The sequence below is a fragment of the Haemaphysalis longicornis genome, unplaced genomic scaffold (genome assembly GCF_048455015.1).
Source record: "Haemaphysalis longicornis isolate Haplotype H1 unplaced genomic scaffold, Haemaphysalis longicornis Haplotype H1 scaffold_4, whole genome shotgun sequence".
Lineage (NCBI taxonomy): Eukaryota > Metazoa > Arthropoda > Arachnida > Ixodida > Ixodidae > Haemaphysalis > Haemaphysalis longicornis.
Window position 1 is genome coordinate 119,409,125 of NW_027526361.1, and position 18,552 is coordinate 119,427,676.

An 18,552-nucleotide genomic window follows, 5' to 3' on the forward strand; every position below is an offset into this window, starting at 1 on the left:
AAATGCCCGTGCCTCAGCTCTTTCAGCCTCATGTAATTGCGTCAAGGACTTGTGGAGTTCAGGCATGTGAAGTCGCTTGAAGGCCGATGCGTGTGAAAGGCGCGTGAAGGCCGATGCGTTGTTTCCAGCTTTTGTCACTGGAGAAACACAGCCGCTACTGTACACTATATCGGGACACACCCTTTGGGTCACATCAGTGTTTTCTGCTTCATTTGAAGGATCCCTGGCTGATTAACTGAACATTTCTTGATTAGCAGTTGCGCAGCAAGGTTCTATGAATCCCCTACCACAGCATATCTGCAGAAACAGCACTTTTTCGGCTGCGACTGCTATTTCACCCTGAGGAATAGTGCTCGCCCTGGTTTTTTTTTTCAAGTTTTACGGTAAAAATGGGCTCTATATTGATTCCTTATTACCTAATAAACTTTCCGTAACTGAGCTCCTGCATTTAACGGAGCTTGTATTTGCTACAAGAGTTGCTGGTCGCACACGAATATGCAGTTTGCAACTCCGGGAAACGAATTTTTGCCATGACAAACCGGCGAAGCGTCGTAAGCCGAAATACGGGTCACATTAGCGCTAGTGTTGCGTTGTATGAACTTCGCGGATATTACTATATTTGTTACACTCGAAGAACTAACACAACAGAACCGCATTTATTACGGCACGAAAGTTGTCTGGGCGCAATTACCGCTTCCCGATCGATTCCCGACGACCGACCAATATTGGCAGGGTCTTCGGTCAGCGAGCCAGTCACATCACGCGGACTTCCGATCGGCCGACGTGTTCGTGTCGCCCTCCGCGTCGTGTGGCAATGCGGTCTGGCAACTTGGAAGTCGGCTTCGCTGTCGTGTTGGCCTAGCAAACGCGATCGGGAAGCATGGTAATAGAGTAAAAAAGATAAATATGGACAAACACAAAAGCGTTAAGGGGGCCACAGTAATCACTAATTAACCAAAGGCACAACCACGACCCGCCGACGCTGAGCAGACAACGTTTCTCTTCGTGGAAAGTGCGGGAAAAAGGCGTCCAAATGAATGAGTTCCGCTCCGTGACGCGCGTGGGAAAATCGATGGCGTACATGCGTCAAGAGGGCGGAGCCCAAAAACACACCGGAAAGGGTGGGAACGCGCATTAAACTTGGCAATGAAAGTGTGAGCTTACTGGCGGCGCATTAAAAATTTCATACTTTGCACAGATGACGTTGACCTCCAGGATTCTTTCAGTGCTCCTGGGAGTCAACGCCTTTCAGTACCCCTTTAAGTTCAGAGCGTGATACAAGGTGCGGAGTCGCATGCCTACTCCCCGATTTCCTCATTGTGGGGCTAATTCGAGCAAAGATTTGGTTAACACTGGTGTCGCTGTGATAGCCTGGGAAGCTTTTGAATGAACCAAGCTTGTGCCTTCTTTTCACGGCCCATTTAGGACTGAATGCAGACTTAGCAGCAAGACCATTCACTTTGATGTTGATTTTCCATTGCCAATGACAGCAGTCATCAGGAGATCACGTCCGATTCACCGGTTTCCGTTCGGCTGCAGCGTGTGACATACCCAACCCCCTGGTATCCTAGGTACAAATTGGGACAGATTTACCAGGGAGAGATGTAAGCGCTGTGGTGAACGTCCTAATAATCCAAACCAGCAGCCCTTGACTATAGGGCGTCTGTCTTCCAGTGATCACCTAAATTCCCGTACTTGGAAACCACTGTTACTTAAGGCCTTTTGAATGGTTACACTACTGCCACTACAACTCCCAATTTGTCTGCAATGTAAACGCACCAAATTTAATTCACGTACCCACTGAGGAAGACTGTCCAGTAACCATGACAAGGGGCTCATGATCTGTTCAGCAATTCACATTGGCAGCGATATGAACATACTCTTCCTCACTTGCGCCTTCACAACGGAACCACCAGTGAAGTTCTCGAATTCTGATCTAAGAGAAAGTTTAGCTAGCCAGTTCCTTTTTGTAGTCACTACACAAAGCAGGAGCTATTTCCATAGTTAACATTCATGACGTGCATCCGTTGTAGCATGCTCACAGCACATTCGTAAACATTATTCTGCGTCTTTATTTTTGGCGAAAACATATTTGTTTGCACGCCGTTAAGCAGCGCCAGGTTGTTTTTAGTTAACTGAAAAAACTTTTTAGGTATGTTAGGTCAGGATATGTTAGGTTTGGTTAGCTGTAGGTGGGCTTACCTTGGGTAGGGTAGCGTTTAAGTCCGGTGAGGGTGCGCTGGAGCAGCCGTTGTAAGAACATGATGCGGCGTGGCGACCGGCAGACAGGCTGTCCATAATATTTAAATAAAAACCGCAGGGCCCCATGGTGATGGACCAAAAATATGCGGGTGCTCCTAAATGTGTTTGTGTTGCTTTTCGGTCCTGCCTAAATTTACCAACCGGGAAACGCGCGATTTGTGGAAAATTTCGGATGAAAGCGAGTTAGTAACAAATTATTATACTTGATGTTCGTGTATATAGGGGAAATAGAACATGCAGTAAATCCACGTAGTGAAAACCTCATGAGAACGCTAACGCATTTGTAAGCATTTCGCCATACGGCTACTACTGTTTCGTCAATGCCAGTTCTCGTTTCTTTTCACGAATTCTGTTATGGATACTTGTACCCGCCCCATCGTCGACTGCTCAAATTTCATATCGTGCCTTTTTCCACTCATTGGTTCGCAACGACAGGCGCCAATCTGTCGTGTTTACATCGTTCGGGGTCCGGCTGCAACCACGATTTGTGCCGGCCGTGAAAGATAAATACGCTTCTATACTACCCCGAGAAAAATTTTTAGGTGTTCGATCGTATGCGGACCACGAGTGCGCTTACCAGACTCTTTCTGCCTTTCTGCACAAAAACCCCCCAAATCCCCTCCCACGGCGCTTTGCTGTGGCCTTGATACAAAGTCGCGGATCTCTCGCAACGCCTTTGCGCGGCGGTCTGTCAAACCAGCAGTGTACTACGAGCTGAAGCAAACCGCTTTTAGGCGCGCCGTAGCTCGGCGTAGACTTACGTGCTGCGGCTTCGTGAAAAACGCGGTTTATGTGATGGTTGTGTTTCGCTAATCTCGAAACCATCTGAAGGAAACAAGCGAACTGAGACGGACGAGTTAGTGCATGATGCTACTTAGAAAGAGATTCTGAAGGGACTACTGAAGATCACAGATATTTCTATTCTCCTACTTGTATTTTTGGGTGCTCAAGCTACACGTCAGGTATGAGCTATACCGTGGCGGGTTGTTCCGCATTAAGCAGACCACCTAGAAATGTTTCACATCGAGTATTTTCTCCAGTTTTTTTAAACCAGTAGTGCCAGCACAGGTGTATGCATAACTAAAGCTGGATACGGGGAGAGAGTTCACAGCAGTCCAATGGCTGATTGTTGCTTCGGGTGACAAAGACTCGCACAAATACGAAGTGGGCTAGTCATGGCCTCTCCACGAATATACAGGATGTATGGGCTGCAAAGAATCATCATCATCATCAGGCTGTATACGCCCAGTGCGGGGCAAAGGCATCCCCATACATCTGCAATTATCCCGGTCCTGAGCTAACTGCGACCAATTTATCACCGCAAACTCCTTGATCTCAACTGTGCACCTAACCTGGTGCCGCCCCCTACCATGCTTCCCTTCTCTAGGGATTCACTCTGTTCCCCTAATGACCAACGGTTACCTTACCTCCGCATTACATGCCCTGCTCACACCCATTTCTTCTTAATTTCGGCTACTATGTCCTAACACGCGTTTTTTCCTGACCCACTAGGATCCGATCCCTTATTGTCCATTAACGTTACACCTATCATCTGCCGTTCCACTGCTCGTCGAGTCGTCCTCAATTTATGTTCCACCCTCTTAGTGAGCCTCCAAGTTTCTGCGCCGTAGGCAAGTACCGGTAAGCTGCAGCTATCATACACTTTGCTCCTCAAGGGCAATGGTGTGATGCCATTCTACAATCCTGAGGATGAATCTGCATCCACTTCGCGGCGCGAATAAGACGAAGACCTCTCCGATGCACATAACGATGATTACTACCATGTACCGCAACTCTGCAGACAAACAATGATGCTGAAACTTGTGTGTTCGGCAATTCTCACCTTCAACAGCTTCTTCATTCGATTGATGCGCGTGAGTGCAAGCGTCCCAGAATTTTTGCTGCGGAACTTCCAGTGCCACCCTTCACACAACCTAAAGGACATTATTGCGGGCCTTCTCTGCAGTGTATCGGAGGTGAATATGTACCTACGCAGGTCTCGTATGCCGCAAACTTCTCTGTGCAGCAGCTGTGATGAAGACAAGTCTGTCCACACCTACTTTCAGTGCGCAGCACTTTGGAGCCTGGTACAAATGGTTAATCGTTTGTTGGCGGGGACGGCGGCGGCGACGAAGGTGTAACCGAGAAAGCAACGCAGAAACAAAACGGCCGAGGAAAGTGTGGCGAAAGTCAGAGGGGGAGGGCGGCGCGGTCGCACAGAAGCCCAGCACGCCTGCGGTCTGCACGTGGTCGCTCGGCGTCCTCCTTGATGCGTAACTCAACCGAACCACGTGACATCTGCGCACTAAAATGGAGGAGGAAGGTATGGCGTAACTGAGAGGGGAGGGTGGCGCGCCCGAATAGAAGCGCCCACCCCTGCATGTTGCACGTGGCCCAATGAGACATTTGAGTGGGAGGTTCAAGCACGATTTATGCACAACATGGTCCGCGGCGGCGCGCGCTCTGGTATTGGCGGTGAGCGCGACCACGCGCGGCGCTGCGAAGCGCGCCCCCGTCACGTCGGCTTAGGAATTTTCGCATTTGTCGTCTGCTTCACTCGGGCTCGCTCTCCCTGCTCCTTCTTTAATTGCGATCGGTTGACGTCTGATGCTTGTCCGCACCAAACTATGCGTTTGGGTAACATTTTGCAATAGTAATAGACTTAAAATCGCACACACTATCTCCAGGCGTGAATTAAAGTATAGTTTTGGATACCGCTACGGAAGAAACATTGACGGCGTCGCCCCATTCCTTGCAAAGCCGGTCGTGTGCGAAGCGCAGAGTGGGAGCTAGGCATCAGCTTCTGTATTAAGCAATCTTTCAAACATGAAAACGGCCAGCTGCTAGTAACCAACAACAGGAAAAATAGGAGACCTAAACAAATTCCAGGCCTTCGGGGCTGTCGGGTTTGGGAGAAGGCATTACGATTACCGGTAATCATATGTAAAGTAAAACAGTTTTTGCAAACTTTCTGAACGCTAAAAAGTATTCCATCAGATCATTTTACGTTGGGATGGCATGAAAGTATGCCAAGATGAACTATGGGCTACAAAAAACGGTATGTTGGGTTCTAAATAACCCACTGTGCCGAAGCACGTGCTGTCTTTATAACAGGCTTCTAACCAGACTGGAGGTTTGTGGAGCGTAACGAGTCACGGGTACGGTAAAGATACATTAAGACTATGTTTGTTCAGACCTGGAGGGATATTTCGGTACGTTTCCCACAGCCATATCTTCCCAATATTCAGATATGCATTATACGAAAACTGCGCTCAAGAGGAGGAGGAGAAAGAGGAGAAAACTTTTTTAACAGCAAAATCGAGCTGATTAGTGGGCCGGGCCCTCAGTCCACGGAAAGAAAGCAAGAGTGATTTTCTTCAATTCATAGGATGGCATCCCGAGTAGACAGGATTTGTAATTTACGCCTGAAAGGGTCGGAAAACATTATGGAGGTGCTTTGAAATATTAATCCGTCTCGATTCTTGTAACACATGCATGTATGCTATTTATTGCGTTCGTTAGCGAGTACATCAAGCCTTCAACACCGTAATCATGTCATAATTGTTCGGGTTGAGCGTCAGTTCATTATGTTAACGATGGTTACGGGAAAAAATGGGAGCACAAAAGCCGCCTTCGAGATCACTGGACAACGTTGCCTGGGGCGCGTTCGCGTTGGCGTAGCACAAAATTTCGCGTTGATTTGCATGTGAATAAACAGCGGGCGCTGCGGATATGCACCTTCTTGCACGCAGTCATAACGAAAGCCAGTTTGTGAAAAGGGAATTAATGCCACACAGCCCGAAGAAAATATCCACAAGATCTCTATGAGCCTCCCAAACATCCCGAGACCTACTAATAAGACGTTTGTGACGGTGCCGAAAAACTTAATGCGTTGGGCGCAGAAAAACAAACAAGCATTCATTTGATCCGTCAACAACGACGAAAGAAATAGAACACAGCCGCTTTATTTCCTGCCGTGCGATGCACGTGTAGGTAGGTGCCTGCTGCTTGGTACGTAGCATTAGACTGTTGAGTGTTCATAAGATCATCTCTAAAGTACTTTAGGTAAGCCTCCGTATTTTGAATACTTATCGAGGAACTCATAGCACTGAACCTCGCGAATAAGCTAGAAAGGACGAGCTACACACGATCTTCTGACTGATGCTCTTAAGAAAGTTGTTCTCTCTCTCCCCGTGTGTTGCATACTTGTGGGGGATACAGCTTGAAATTCTACACATGTGTATGAAGGTCGCAAAAATAACTAAATTACTAGAAACACGCTTTTTAATGCACTAAAGCATCAAGGCGGGGGATTTCGGGCACAGAGACTGCTTCTCCTGACAAATGGAGCGTAGCAGGCCACAGAGGCGCGAGTCCCTAAGCCGATTTCAGAGCCAGGGGGCGCCACTCAAAGATCTCACCGCCAATAATGGAAGAGTAACGCGCGGCGCCGTGCGTTCGCTGATCACGAGATCAATTCCTGAGACGAAGCAGATAGGCACCGTGACCGAGAATACTGCAGATTGCGGGGCAAAAATTTCGCATTAGGCATTGCAGTAATCGTCAGTCATTTTTTTTCACCAAATCAACACTTTTTAAGAGTCGGATAATAACTCCTAGGGATAACTTAATCAATTCCGGCTCTGTAATCTCTCGGGGGTTCTTAAGTGGGGATTTGCCGTCGGGATGTTTTCCCTGTCCTCCTGCGATTCATTGAAAGTTGATAGATTTACGATGTAACTCGATGCATTTACCATCGCATATCAATAAAGTTCTTTCAATGTATACATGTCTTCACCTTTTTTTCGATCAACATTTTCTCGCTTTCTAAGACAAGGCATAAAGAAACACATTTAAATCTCTTTAAATTACCTTCCTTCAGTTCGCAATATAGAGAGAGAGAGAGAGAGAAAGGACTTTATTGGATCTCCTGCAGTCGGGGACGGGTCAGGCCTCGCAGGGCTTCACCGTCCCGTAGTCTTCGCAGCTCACTGCGGCGTCGGGCCGACCCCGAGGCCTGCGTCTGGTCGGCGCGGGCTACTTGGAGTTCCGCCGCTGTCTCCCCTAGCCCTCGCTCCCGCAGGAGGAGGCCGAGAGGAGTGCGGGTTCTCCTTTCGCCGTTGCTTGCCCAGTGCAGCCTCGAGCCGCTGGACACTTTGAGGGGCGAAGATAACATAAGATAAGATAATCTTTATTTCTCCAGAAGAAACTGGAAGGTCGTCCAGGCTAGAAGCTGCTAAAGACAGCTTGACAGTGGCCCGGAAAGCTTCACTTGGCAGGGTTTAAGAAAGGAAAAAAAAATCACTCATAACGAAAGCAATAGAAAGAGTACATCCTTCGTACGTAGTTCACAATAAGCTGAATTCGAAAAGTTATAAAAGAGTTATGGTTTCAAAATTCGCAATTCGTACAAATTAACACAAAAAGACAGTTCTATACACAGGAAGACACGAAACCCAAGCAATAGCACATAAATACAAAACACCAGCAATGATTGTAACAGTGATGGAATCTACAAGTTTACGAAGTATTGCCGCAAATGTTTGCGGGAAAAGCAATGTGTATTACTATGTTCATTAAAATGGTGGGAATGTTGAAGTGCAGAGCCTGATATTTATAATTAGTGCGGAATCGTGCACTACCCATTGTTTTGTGCTGCGCGTGCGTGAATCGGCATTCCTTGCTGTTAGGGATGAGAGTGATATTAAAACGCTTTTTAGTGCGTTTGATGCAGAGACAAATGCACTCAAAATACGAAACCTGTACAAGTTGTTTACTTTGATAATGTTGTATTTTGGGAAAGCATTTTGTGTTGATGCCAAATACGGAATATTGGCGATATTTCGAATCATTCTCTTTTGCAACCTCAGAATTTTTATTTCATTTGTTTTATTTCTCGTAGCGCACACAAGACTACAATAGTTAACATGCGATGCAAATAATGCGTTGTAAATTTGCAGTTTGACCTGTGCAGGAAGGAAATCCCGGCATCGCGATAATACTCCAGTGACTGAGGACAGTTTATTACAAAGGTTAATTATGTGTGTATCCGAACCTAGGTGTGCAGAAAATGTAACGCCTAGAATCTTGTGTTCGTGTACTATGTCAATAACTTTATCTTCATAAATTATGTTACTTTGCAGGTTAAGTGCTTTATTTTTAGACCTGAAGATAACTACATTGGTCTTATTTAAATTAATGCTAATTTGATTCGACTGCGACCAAACGGATAGCTTCCGAAGCACATCGTTACATTTTGCAATCAAATCGTTGACATCAGTACCGGAAATAAGTATAGTGCTGTCCTCTGGCTACATAATAAATTTTGCAGTTGTATCTATTTTTGTGATATCGTTGATATACACATTAAAGAGCAAGGGCCCCAAAATGCTTCCTTGCGGTACGCCTTTTGCAATAGATAGAAACGGTGACTTGTGGATGTCTAGGTACACACATTGCTGACGGTTGTGTAAGTATGAGCTTAGCCAGTCCGAAGCCTTTCCCCGAATACCACATGCAGATAATGTTTTATTAAGGTATCATGGTCCAGGCAATCAAAAGCACGACTGAAGTCAATAAAGAGACCTACAGTGTATAGTTTTTTCTCAATATTATCTATTATGTGTTCTTTAAGTGTGAGCAGCACGGTTTCCGTTGATCGACCACTACAAAAACCTAATTGTGCATCAGATAGAATATTTTTGTCAGAAAAGAAGTTTTCCATGCGATGATAGATCACTTTCTCTAGGCCCTTAGAAAAAACTTGAAGAACAGATATTGGCCTTTAGTTCGACACTGTTGATTTACCCTCCCCTTTATGTATTACAGATACCCTTGCTTTCTTCATCTCAGCGGGAAATACACCTAATTCTATAGCTAGATTATAAATATGAACTTGTGTGGGAGCAATGTGTTCTATGACGTATTTAACTGGTTTGATCTGCATGTCATTGATGTCCAAAGCTTTGCTCTTGTTCAGGTTCATAAATGTTCGATAAATTTCATTTATATCGGTTGGATGAACAAAAAGGCTTCCAATAATATTGTTTTGAACACATTCGAACTCTTCGATAAACGGCCCAACATGTGTCTGAATTGTGGTTTTGACAAAGTACGTGTTAAATTGATTAACAATGTCACTACCGATTACCTCGCGACCATTTACCAGGATTTTGTCGGGTGTGAAATGATTCCGTCCCCGCCCCGAAACGCGGTTTATAGCTTTCCACGCATTATCCGGGTGCCTGTTATCAATATGTGCGAACAGGGAATGATAATAAGCAGCCTTTGCTCGTCTTAGTTTTTTGTTGAGTAGATTACGCTGCTTCTTGAATTCCTGCAGCGTCGTCGGCAGTCCTGTTCGCAAGAATGCGTGATACAGTTTGTTTTTTCATTTGATCATTTTCATGTGAGCTCGCGTTACCCAAGGCTTTGTGATTTTCTTGGATTGCGTGAAGGTTGTGAACGGAAAGTGCCTATTGTAAATGGCGAGTAACGTTTTCATAAACTCAGAATATGCGTCATTTGCCGAATTCATATCATATACAAATGACCAATCACAAGCGCTTATTTCGCATTTAAACGATTCTAAATCCGCCGCAGACAAAACCTGGGTCTTGATAGCCTCAGAGTGATGCTTCTTATTTTTGTTTTGTTATCATATATCATAAAAACTGGACAATGATCACTTAGGCTGGATGCGATAGTACCGGCAGAAAAAAACTACAGTTTCAACGTTTGTAATCAACACGTCAAGGGCAGACGAACTGGTTTCTGTGACGCGTGTAGGTGTTTTGCTTAGGTTTAGAAATCCAACTGAACTAAGTGTAGTGCAAAATTCGGTGACTGTTGCACTATCTTCTAAGACGTTGATAATGCAGTCACCGGCACAAACAAGGCGGAAACCATTGTCGGACAAATGGTCTAAGATATTTTCGAAGAAATGCAGAAATTGTGAGATATTGCCTTGTGGTGGCCGGTGTACAGCAACCATGACGTCTTTGTCGTATTTGAGCGCCAATATTTCGTAGTAATTTGTGACTACTGAAAAAAAGTAGTCATTTGTGACTACTGAAAAGCCCCTTGGGTGCTCGGGCTGTCGGTGTCTCGGGTAGTAATACGTTTTATGTAGCCATCTTCCTAAACAAACTTGGACACTCGTTGTCCAGTGCTTCGCACTAGAACGTAACGCGCACTAACCTAAAAATACACCGGGAAACTCGTTTTCCAATGCCTCTAGCTAGAACGTCTCATTTCCGTTGGCAAAAACGCGTACCGTAAGTACCGTTACTACATGAGACGACGAAGACAGGAGGTGCCGACAGCCCTTGCCCTTAAAAGGAACAACAAAGAAAACAAGAGGACCAGGCCACGCTACTGCAACGGCACCTACTGCAACGGCACCTAGGTGCAACGGCACCTAGGCCAAATTAATGGTCCTAAACACTTCAAATGTCTCCGGTATATTCCTACTATGGCGTAGGAATTAATTTGCGCTCCTTTTTTTACGAGCTTATGAACGAAACAAAACTGTCTCGTCATCTGCTCGCTTGGCAGAACAATTCTGCGAAATATATTTTTTACCCAGCCTACCAACTTTCTTTTCGCCCCCTGCAGCCCCCAAAAACATTTTGAAAGAATAGTATTATCCTCCGAGACAAACAGGGGGCTGTCTGCTTCACAGTAGCTTTGTGCCGACGCTATAATCCAGCTCAGAGACGGCGGATTCATAAGACCAACGCCAACAAATAAAAGTGCGTGAACAACCGCCCGACTAAATTCTAGTCCTCAAATTTACAAACCATATCATGTTTTCGTATGCGCTTAAGCGGTCAAAAGGAATTTTGCGCAAGAAGCTTAAGGCAGGGGATACATTTAACCTCGTTAACAACCATGTCAAGGAGACGCGAATACTTTTTAAACATATTTGCAAGTCATCCCATGGCAGAAGAGTTAGGATTATAACTCTCTGGGCAAATCCATTGCGCTGTTGCTTCATCAGCAGGAGAAGCAACTGCAATGAAATTCAGTTTTTTTTGCCGTTTGAGTTTAAAACTCCAAGAAATATCGGCCTGCCTGTTTACTTTGCTGAGAATCTGCACTTAATTCCTTTATTGTTTTTCCTTATTCCGAGGTTACCCCGCATTGCCCGAAGACGCTACAGCAGGAGGCTGCAGCATAGTTACAAACATATATTCATTTTTGCGGCACACTTGCGCTTCAGACGACCTGTTCCACTCTTTAATGGTTCTTACAAAAAGATGACTTAGCGAGTTGGTCCGTCCTGGCACGCAATTCCCTTATTTCGAAAACATGGTCAGTTGTGTGAACGGTAATGAGGTTCTCCGAAGCATTTTTCTTTGTTAATTCCTGTTTTATTATTAAATATCTGCAAAACAAACTTTAACCGCAATTTTCGTCGTCGCGAGGAAAGCAGCTCCGACCCAAGTTTGTTTTTCTTCTAAATGCAACAATCTCCCCGCTTGTACCGTCCCATGAAGAACCTAGCCGCTCGGTTTTGAATATTCTCTAGTTCATCAATCAGTGTGACTTGGGAGGGATCCCACACGGCACAAGCATAGTCTAGCATAGGTCTAACACATGTCAAGTAAGCTGTCTTCTTTAGGTTTTGCTGTGAAGTTTTTAAGTTGCGTTGAATGAAATAGAGCGCCCTTCCATCTTTGTCCACCGCGTCGCTTACACGTGCATTCCATGAGCAATCGGAACCAACTATTGATGCCGAGCTACCTTTACGTATGACGATGATGAAACTGTCCTTTAGTTAACCAGGCTGCAAGGATGCGTTGTGTTTCGAAATACAAGATTACTCGTATATAATTACGCGCAATAACTACGTTAAGGGTCATCTCTTCGTTATTGCACACTCCCGTTTGAGGTAGCGGATGGGGCAAAAAGATCAACAACTAATTCAGTACGCCATAACGCTTTTCTGTTCGCCAAACCCGGCAGAAGGGATAGAGAGAATGCAGAAGTGAAGCATTTGCAAATTGGTATACAATGATTTAAAAGACGCATGTAACACTTTACGCGAAATTTGGGCTGCGACCCATACAGTGAGGATTAATAAGACGAGAATACTAACAAAATTCAAATTTTCAACAAAGTTCCTATTGGCTTCTTTGAGGACCAATAACCGACGGTTAGGAACTGGCACTCATGAAGGCCCAAACATTTTTAATGTCTCGCACTAGGCTTACGGGGGAACACTTAACTTCGGAATTCATCTACCCGACATATTGCCGCGAACCATGTATGGGCTTGCTTATTTATTGTTTGTTTTTACTGCCGGGCCACGCCCGGCTATGTTATCTGCGTTCCAAGCAAAGCGCGTCTTCCATTCTTTATTTTTATGCCGCACGGGCTATCACATTCAGATAAGCAAACTGTTTCGCCCTAACGTCGCTAGCCCAGAATAATCGTCTGTGATCTACAATGTTCCGGATGCGAATCGACGGTTCCAGAAACACTCGCGCCGAAAGATAAAAAGCCTGCAGAGCAGACGCCTCGGCATTCGATTCTGCGACGCTCGCCGACGCAAGCCACTTTGTTGACCGCTGCTTCGCCGCCTCTGCATTCTTTTGAGTTGTTAGGGGAGCACAAGTTCGCTCCAATAAACTTGTTTCTCCTTCAAGACAACTGCGTCGTCCTTGGCTTCGTGACAATATGCACACTACATTGAGCACCCGGCCGCCAGTCGGGGAATTCGCGATGATGCATGGACAATTCCGGCTGTCAGTACCTAACATCCCAACTTTCGCTCTCAGGGTGCGGTCATTTAGACGTGCGGATCGCACAATCCGTGAAAGGCAACAACGTCAGTGTAAAGCACCGACTTCAGTAGTGTGTTACATGATCCGGCCGAAACAAACGAAATCACTTACTCAAACTAAGCCCATCATTTCGTTCTTTCCGCGATATCTTCCTCAGGGCCAACAAGACCAGGCAGCAAATATATTTATGGTGAGGGATATCACATACAGAAAAACACAAAACAACATTTAAAAGATGCTCAATTCCCTGTAATGAATTCAGGTGTCGTGAAATTCGCAGCGGGAGGCCGTATTAAACCATGTTCCCGGACGGCACTTGAAAGCCTGCGCGAAATGCTTCTCGTTAGAGGCTGGTAGATTGCAGCGAAGAGCACGCGCTGGATACAAGCTCTCGAGTTGGAAGTGGTACGGGTTTGGCGCACAGAACGGAAAGCAGCCGGCAATGAAGAATAGCTGCTCCGGGGAGTAGCCCAATATACCCTGCTGATTAGACAGTGTCTTGAACGCAAGATAGGCCTTTTCTTGGCCCGCCGTGTCGGCGAATGTCTCAGACAGGGCGAGGACAGCGTGGAGAATGTTGCCGGTGGCTTTGTCCAGTTGCATACGAACGCACTGTAGTCGTTTTAAGAAATTGGCCATCGACTTCGATGTGTACCATGTAGCGGCTTCACCCGTCCTTGTTAGATTGCTGAAGCTAGGATCGAAGCTGTGCGTCAGCTCGTGACCCAGAATCTTGCCCATAGCGCCGTAGTTTACCACTGGTGATACCTTGTCCGACATGAACGGTGATAGCATTATAGCCGGAGGGATTGCCATAATGTGGTACAAGGGCATGTAATACGCGTTAGGCGTGGTCATGGGCAACGTAATGTCCTCGCGATGCACCGTCACGTTGGCGTCCTCCCTCAGCAGCCGCTTGTACTTGTCAGATCGCCGCTGGGTTGCCATGAGCCACGACTGGAGGAAGGGCGGCGTGAACTCTGGCAGGTAGTCGTAAAAGTTATCCAGCTCCGGGAGCGAATTCAGGTGCTCCGGTTGGGCGATGACAGAGATAAGTTCGGATGTGTGTTTGACGGCGGCCGCTGCTGTGCTCGCGTCCAGCCAGCTGAGCTTCCCGAAGTTTTCCTGTGTGGCTGTCCGCACTGCTTGCCAGGTCCGGTTGGTAGCAGCGATGGTGTGGGACAGCTGCAAGCGCTCGGAGAGTAGCCAGCCTAGGGCGTAGGAAGCAACCTGCACAGGGTTGATCGTCCTATTTGTCAGCTGAACACTGCAAAAGCTTTAAAAACGCGTTACGTTCTTATGCTTTTACGCACACACACACACGGACGCACGCACGCACACGCGCACACACACATACACATACACATACACACACATACACACACCCGCACCACGTGTTCCCGATAATATGGCCCCGGTCAAAATGATCCCGGACAATACGGTGCCAAGTGGAAACCCGCACAACATGGTCCCAGGTAAGCTTGGAGGAAGCAAGGCATTTTGGTGCAAATTATCTCGGTTAAGCGGTCCGTCCACATTAGTTGGGAACTGATGGCACCTTTTCTTGTATTCATTTTATATTATTATTTCATTAGCCGAACTAAATGGGTACGCCCCGTTCGCCACATGGCGTTTTGCCATAGGCCTGTTGGTGGAAAGTCGGGAGCAAGGAAAGATCTGGCAAGAGAAGGAAGGGGGAAGCGTGGCAAGTGACGTCGCAGAAGAGGGTCCTGGCGTTTCAGAGTAAACGTCCTGGAAGACGGGTGAGGATCAATCCGCTACCCCCCAGTTAGGGACAGGTGATTTCTCTCTTTCTCATTTGAAGGAATTCAGATTTTACCTTACCATGGCAAACGTCCGCTTTCTGTAAAAAAGAGGCCATCTTTGTGCATGATTTAAGTCTTGATTTTAACTTCGATTATAACCAGTAAGAGAATACGTGCAGTGCTTTAGAACAACGATAATTCCTAGACTTGCATCAAAGTTAACGAATAAACACTGCTTTGGGCTTGCAGGGAAAGGGAAGTTTGCTAGACGAAAGTTACAATTCTGACTAATACATACTTTTTCAAGTGAAATGGGAAGCATTCCGCGTTTGTTTATGAGAGGCGTTCTAATTAATTACGAAGACTGCAGGTGCAGCTTTATTAGAAAATATTTTCCCCAGCAAAAGCACATGCCAGCACAGTGTCTACGGATGCGACCGACGTCGGAACGCCGCTTATTGTAGCTTACTGAAGATAATATTATTCCTCTTGAAAACAAAACAAATAAGGAAGAAGAAAACAACCACATTTGTTTTCACGCATTATGACGAAGTTTTCTATGGGAATGATCTTATGTGACCGAATGACCTGTTACAAATCAGGCGCTGACGAAACGCCAAATGACAAACCGGCCTACACCCGCATGAGAACACGCAGCATGTGCACGCTAGATGCCTGTACACCTTGCTGTAGCTTCATTTAGAGACTTGAAACATTAAAAATAATGATAAACATCCGCAATATCCCGCCATTCACATCACTGGTTTAAAACGTAATCGCTACAGATATCGAACACTTCTTACGAGGTCTAAGGATTCATTTGGGACCATTTTGCCCTTGGTTGCCCCTTGGAACCACGATGTGCGGGTGAATTTTGTCTCTGGCCATTCAGCCCTGGATCAAATTATCCGGGACCATCTCGTACAGAACCATATGTTCCTGCAAACCATACGTGCGTGCGTGCGTGCGTGCGCGCGCGTGTGTGCGTGCGTGTGCGTGTCTACCTCTGTGTGTCTGTGTGTGTGTGTGTGTGTGTGTGTGTGTGTGTGTGTGTGTGTGTGTGTGTGTGTGTGTGTGTGTGTGTGTGTGTGTGTGTGTGTGTGTGCGCGCGCGTGCACGTGTGCGTGCGTGCGTGTGTGTGTGTGTGTGTGTGTGTGTGTGCAGGCGCGCGCGGGCATGTGTGTGTGTGTTCGTGTGTGTGTGCGTGCGAGTTTGTAGGTGGTTAGGTTTTTGGCGTCTTGTCGGTGGACATCCCTTTCTTTACGATAAATGTTGTACATGCATCCACAGCATAAGTGCATTCCTCCGGTGGGCAGGCAGCAAAGTCAGCCTGTTTGTGTCCCCTGCAGGACAAAACCTTGTAAGGATCCCCACGATAATGTGGTTGAAAATTCATTTAGGAGGTTTCTGGAAAATATACTTAACTGGAGAAGCGAAATACTTGTCTGGTGTGTGTTGAAAACACATTTTACAGGATTCCGGCAACTTCACTGAACTATAGTTGCCAAGCCCTTTTCTGGCACATAAGTGCTCGAAAAAAAGAGGATATAGCATCTGGTACGCGCATTTATGTGATTGGTATACGATCAATCGCAAGGAGGGAGATGCACGTGTTCCTCTATTATACAAGGACTCAAAGGGGGCTTTTGTTTAAAAGAAACCATTGGGAAGCGAATGGACGACTCGTGTCTAGGAGGCAAATGAACAAAAAAGTAAATTCCCGGTTTCGTAATCTGTTACGTGCAACTTTCGGGGTAGAAAGATTCCCGCCTGGGCGCCGTGGTCGGGGTCGTCTGCATTAGGACCAGACACGACCGTGCAGGTTTAGGTTTTGCTATGTCGCAAGCATAGCAGAGAAATGCTTAAATCCTTTATAGGTGGAGGAATAGTAGGCTCATTCATAACGGGTAAAGAAAAAGCGAGAGAAGAAAAGAGGGAAAATAATATTGTGAAAAGAACATAAAACTCTACCAGTGGTTGTGACGAACGGAAATCGCAGCTACAAGAAGAAAAAAAGAGGGAAGAATGAGAAGAGGGAAGAAGGGATCTAAAATCAAGATTTTATCTGTTGTAACGAGGTGCAACAAGTTGGCCAAATGAGATAATCTCTTTGCCAGAAGCATAAAACACATCCGCCGAACCTCCGCAAAAGATGGTCAAAGTACATCTATAGTAATAATTATTTAGAGGATCGTCTGTCCGACAGATTCACCAATGCCAACCCGAAACTACTTTACTTAGATGCATGAACTTTCGGACGTACATTGCTATTGCGGCGCATGACCCTTTCAGGATATTTTTTTTAATTAAACCACTACGGAAGTTGTCATTCTCAGCCTCATCATCATCATATCTACGGCCACTGCTGGGCAACGGCTTCTCCCATGGACCTCCATTTATTCCGGTCTTTTGCTAAATGCGCCTTATTTATCCCCGCAAACTTCTTGATGATATCTGCCCATCTACCTTTCTGCCGCCCTGTGACATCTCTAGGGATTAACTCTGTTATCCTCAATGACCAACGCCTATCCTGCCTTCACATTACGTGCCCTAGGCACAGCCATTTGTCCTTAATTTTTACTAATACGTCCTCAAACGCGTTTGTTCCCTGACCCACTCCGCTCTCTTCTTGCCCCTTAATGTTACACCTATCATCTTTCGTTCTATTGTTTATCCTCAGTCGTCCTCAATTGAGTCATCCTCAATTTAAGTTAAACGCTTTTAATGAGCTTCTAAGTTTCTGCCCCGCAGGTGAGTACCAGTAAAATGCAGCTGCCATGCACTTTGTTCTTCAGGGATAATGGTAGCTGCCATTCATTATCTGAGAATGCCGGCCGAATGCACTCCACCTAGTTATATTCCTTGTTGCCTCATGGTTGGGATACGGGGTCACTACTTGGCCCAAGTACATGTATTCACTTGCCAGTTCCACTGCCTCGCCACCTATCTCAACCGGTGTACTCTCTCGAGGCTAATAAGAATTACTTTCGTTTTCTCCATGTTAACTTTCAGGCCCACGGTTCTACTCTGTTGGTCCAGTGCGGTAATCAAGCTTTGCAATTCGTCCCCCGAGTTACTTAGCAAGGCAACGTCATCAGCACATCTGAGGTTATCGAGGTATTCTCCGTTAACCCTACGCCAACATGTTTCCAATCTAGTGTTCTGGATACCTCTGGTAAGTATGCTGTAAATAACATTGAAGAGATGGTGTCTCCTTGTCTGGCACCCTTCCCTATATTTATTTTACAGCTCTCCTTATGGAGGACCATGGTAGCTGTGGAGCCATTGCATATATCTTCTAGTATTCTTACCTAATGCTCTCCTACACCCTGATTCCGCAATGCCTGAATGACTTCTGAGGTTTCCACGTAGTAAATGCTTTGTCATAATGAATGAAGGCTATGTATTGGGGTTGAGTATACTTTGCGCATTCCTCTAAGACCTGATTGATCTGTGAACATGGTCAATTGTTAAATAGCCCTTACAAAATCCTGTTTGTCCATTACATCTCCGTCTTACATCAAGTCTGCATCACCATTACATCTCCATCTCCATCAACTCTCCGTCTTACTGTTAGCTCATTAATCGGTTTTTTTCGTACTAGCTTGTTACAGTCCCTCCTCAAATCTTGCCTAATTCGAGATCTTACCATAAGTGGGTCTCTACACCTCACCCTTCCGAACTCTTCCACATTCCACACGACGCTAGGGTTATCGCATAGTATGAAGCCTATT

The 18,552-nt window shown here is 45.9% G+C and overlaps 1 protein-coding gene across 1 annotated transcript in view; it reads right to left on the reverse strand.

The window, feature by feature from the left end:
- Nucleotides 1–18,552, reverse strand: part of LOC144179967 (endothelin-converting enzyme 2-like) — a 30,880-nt gene that overhangs the window by 3,790 nt on the left and 8,538 nt on the right. Inside the window, exon 3 of the mRNA XM_077708383.1 lies at nt 13,938–14,282. Coding sequence (XP_077564509.1) covers nt 13,938–14,282 — 345 coding nt within the window. The remainder of the gene's footprint in view (nt 1–13,937; nt 14,283–18,552) is intronic.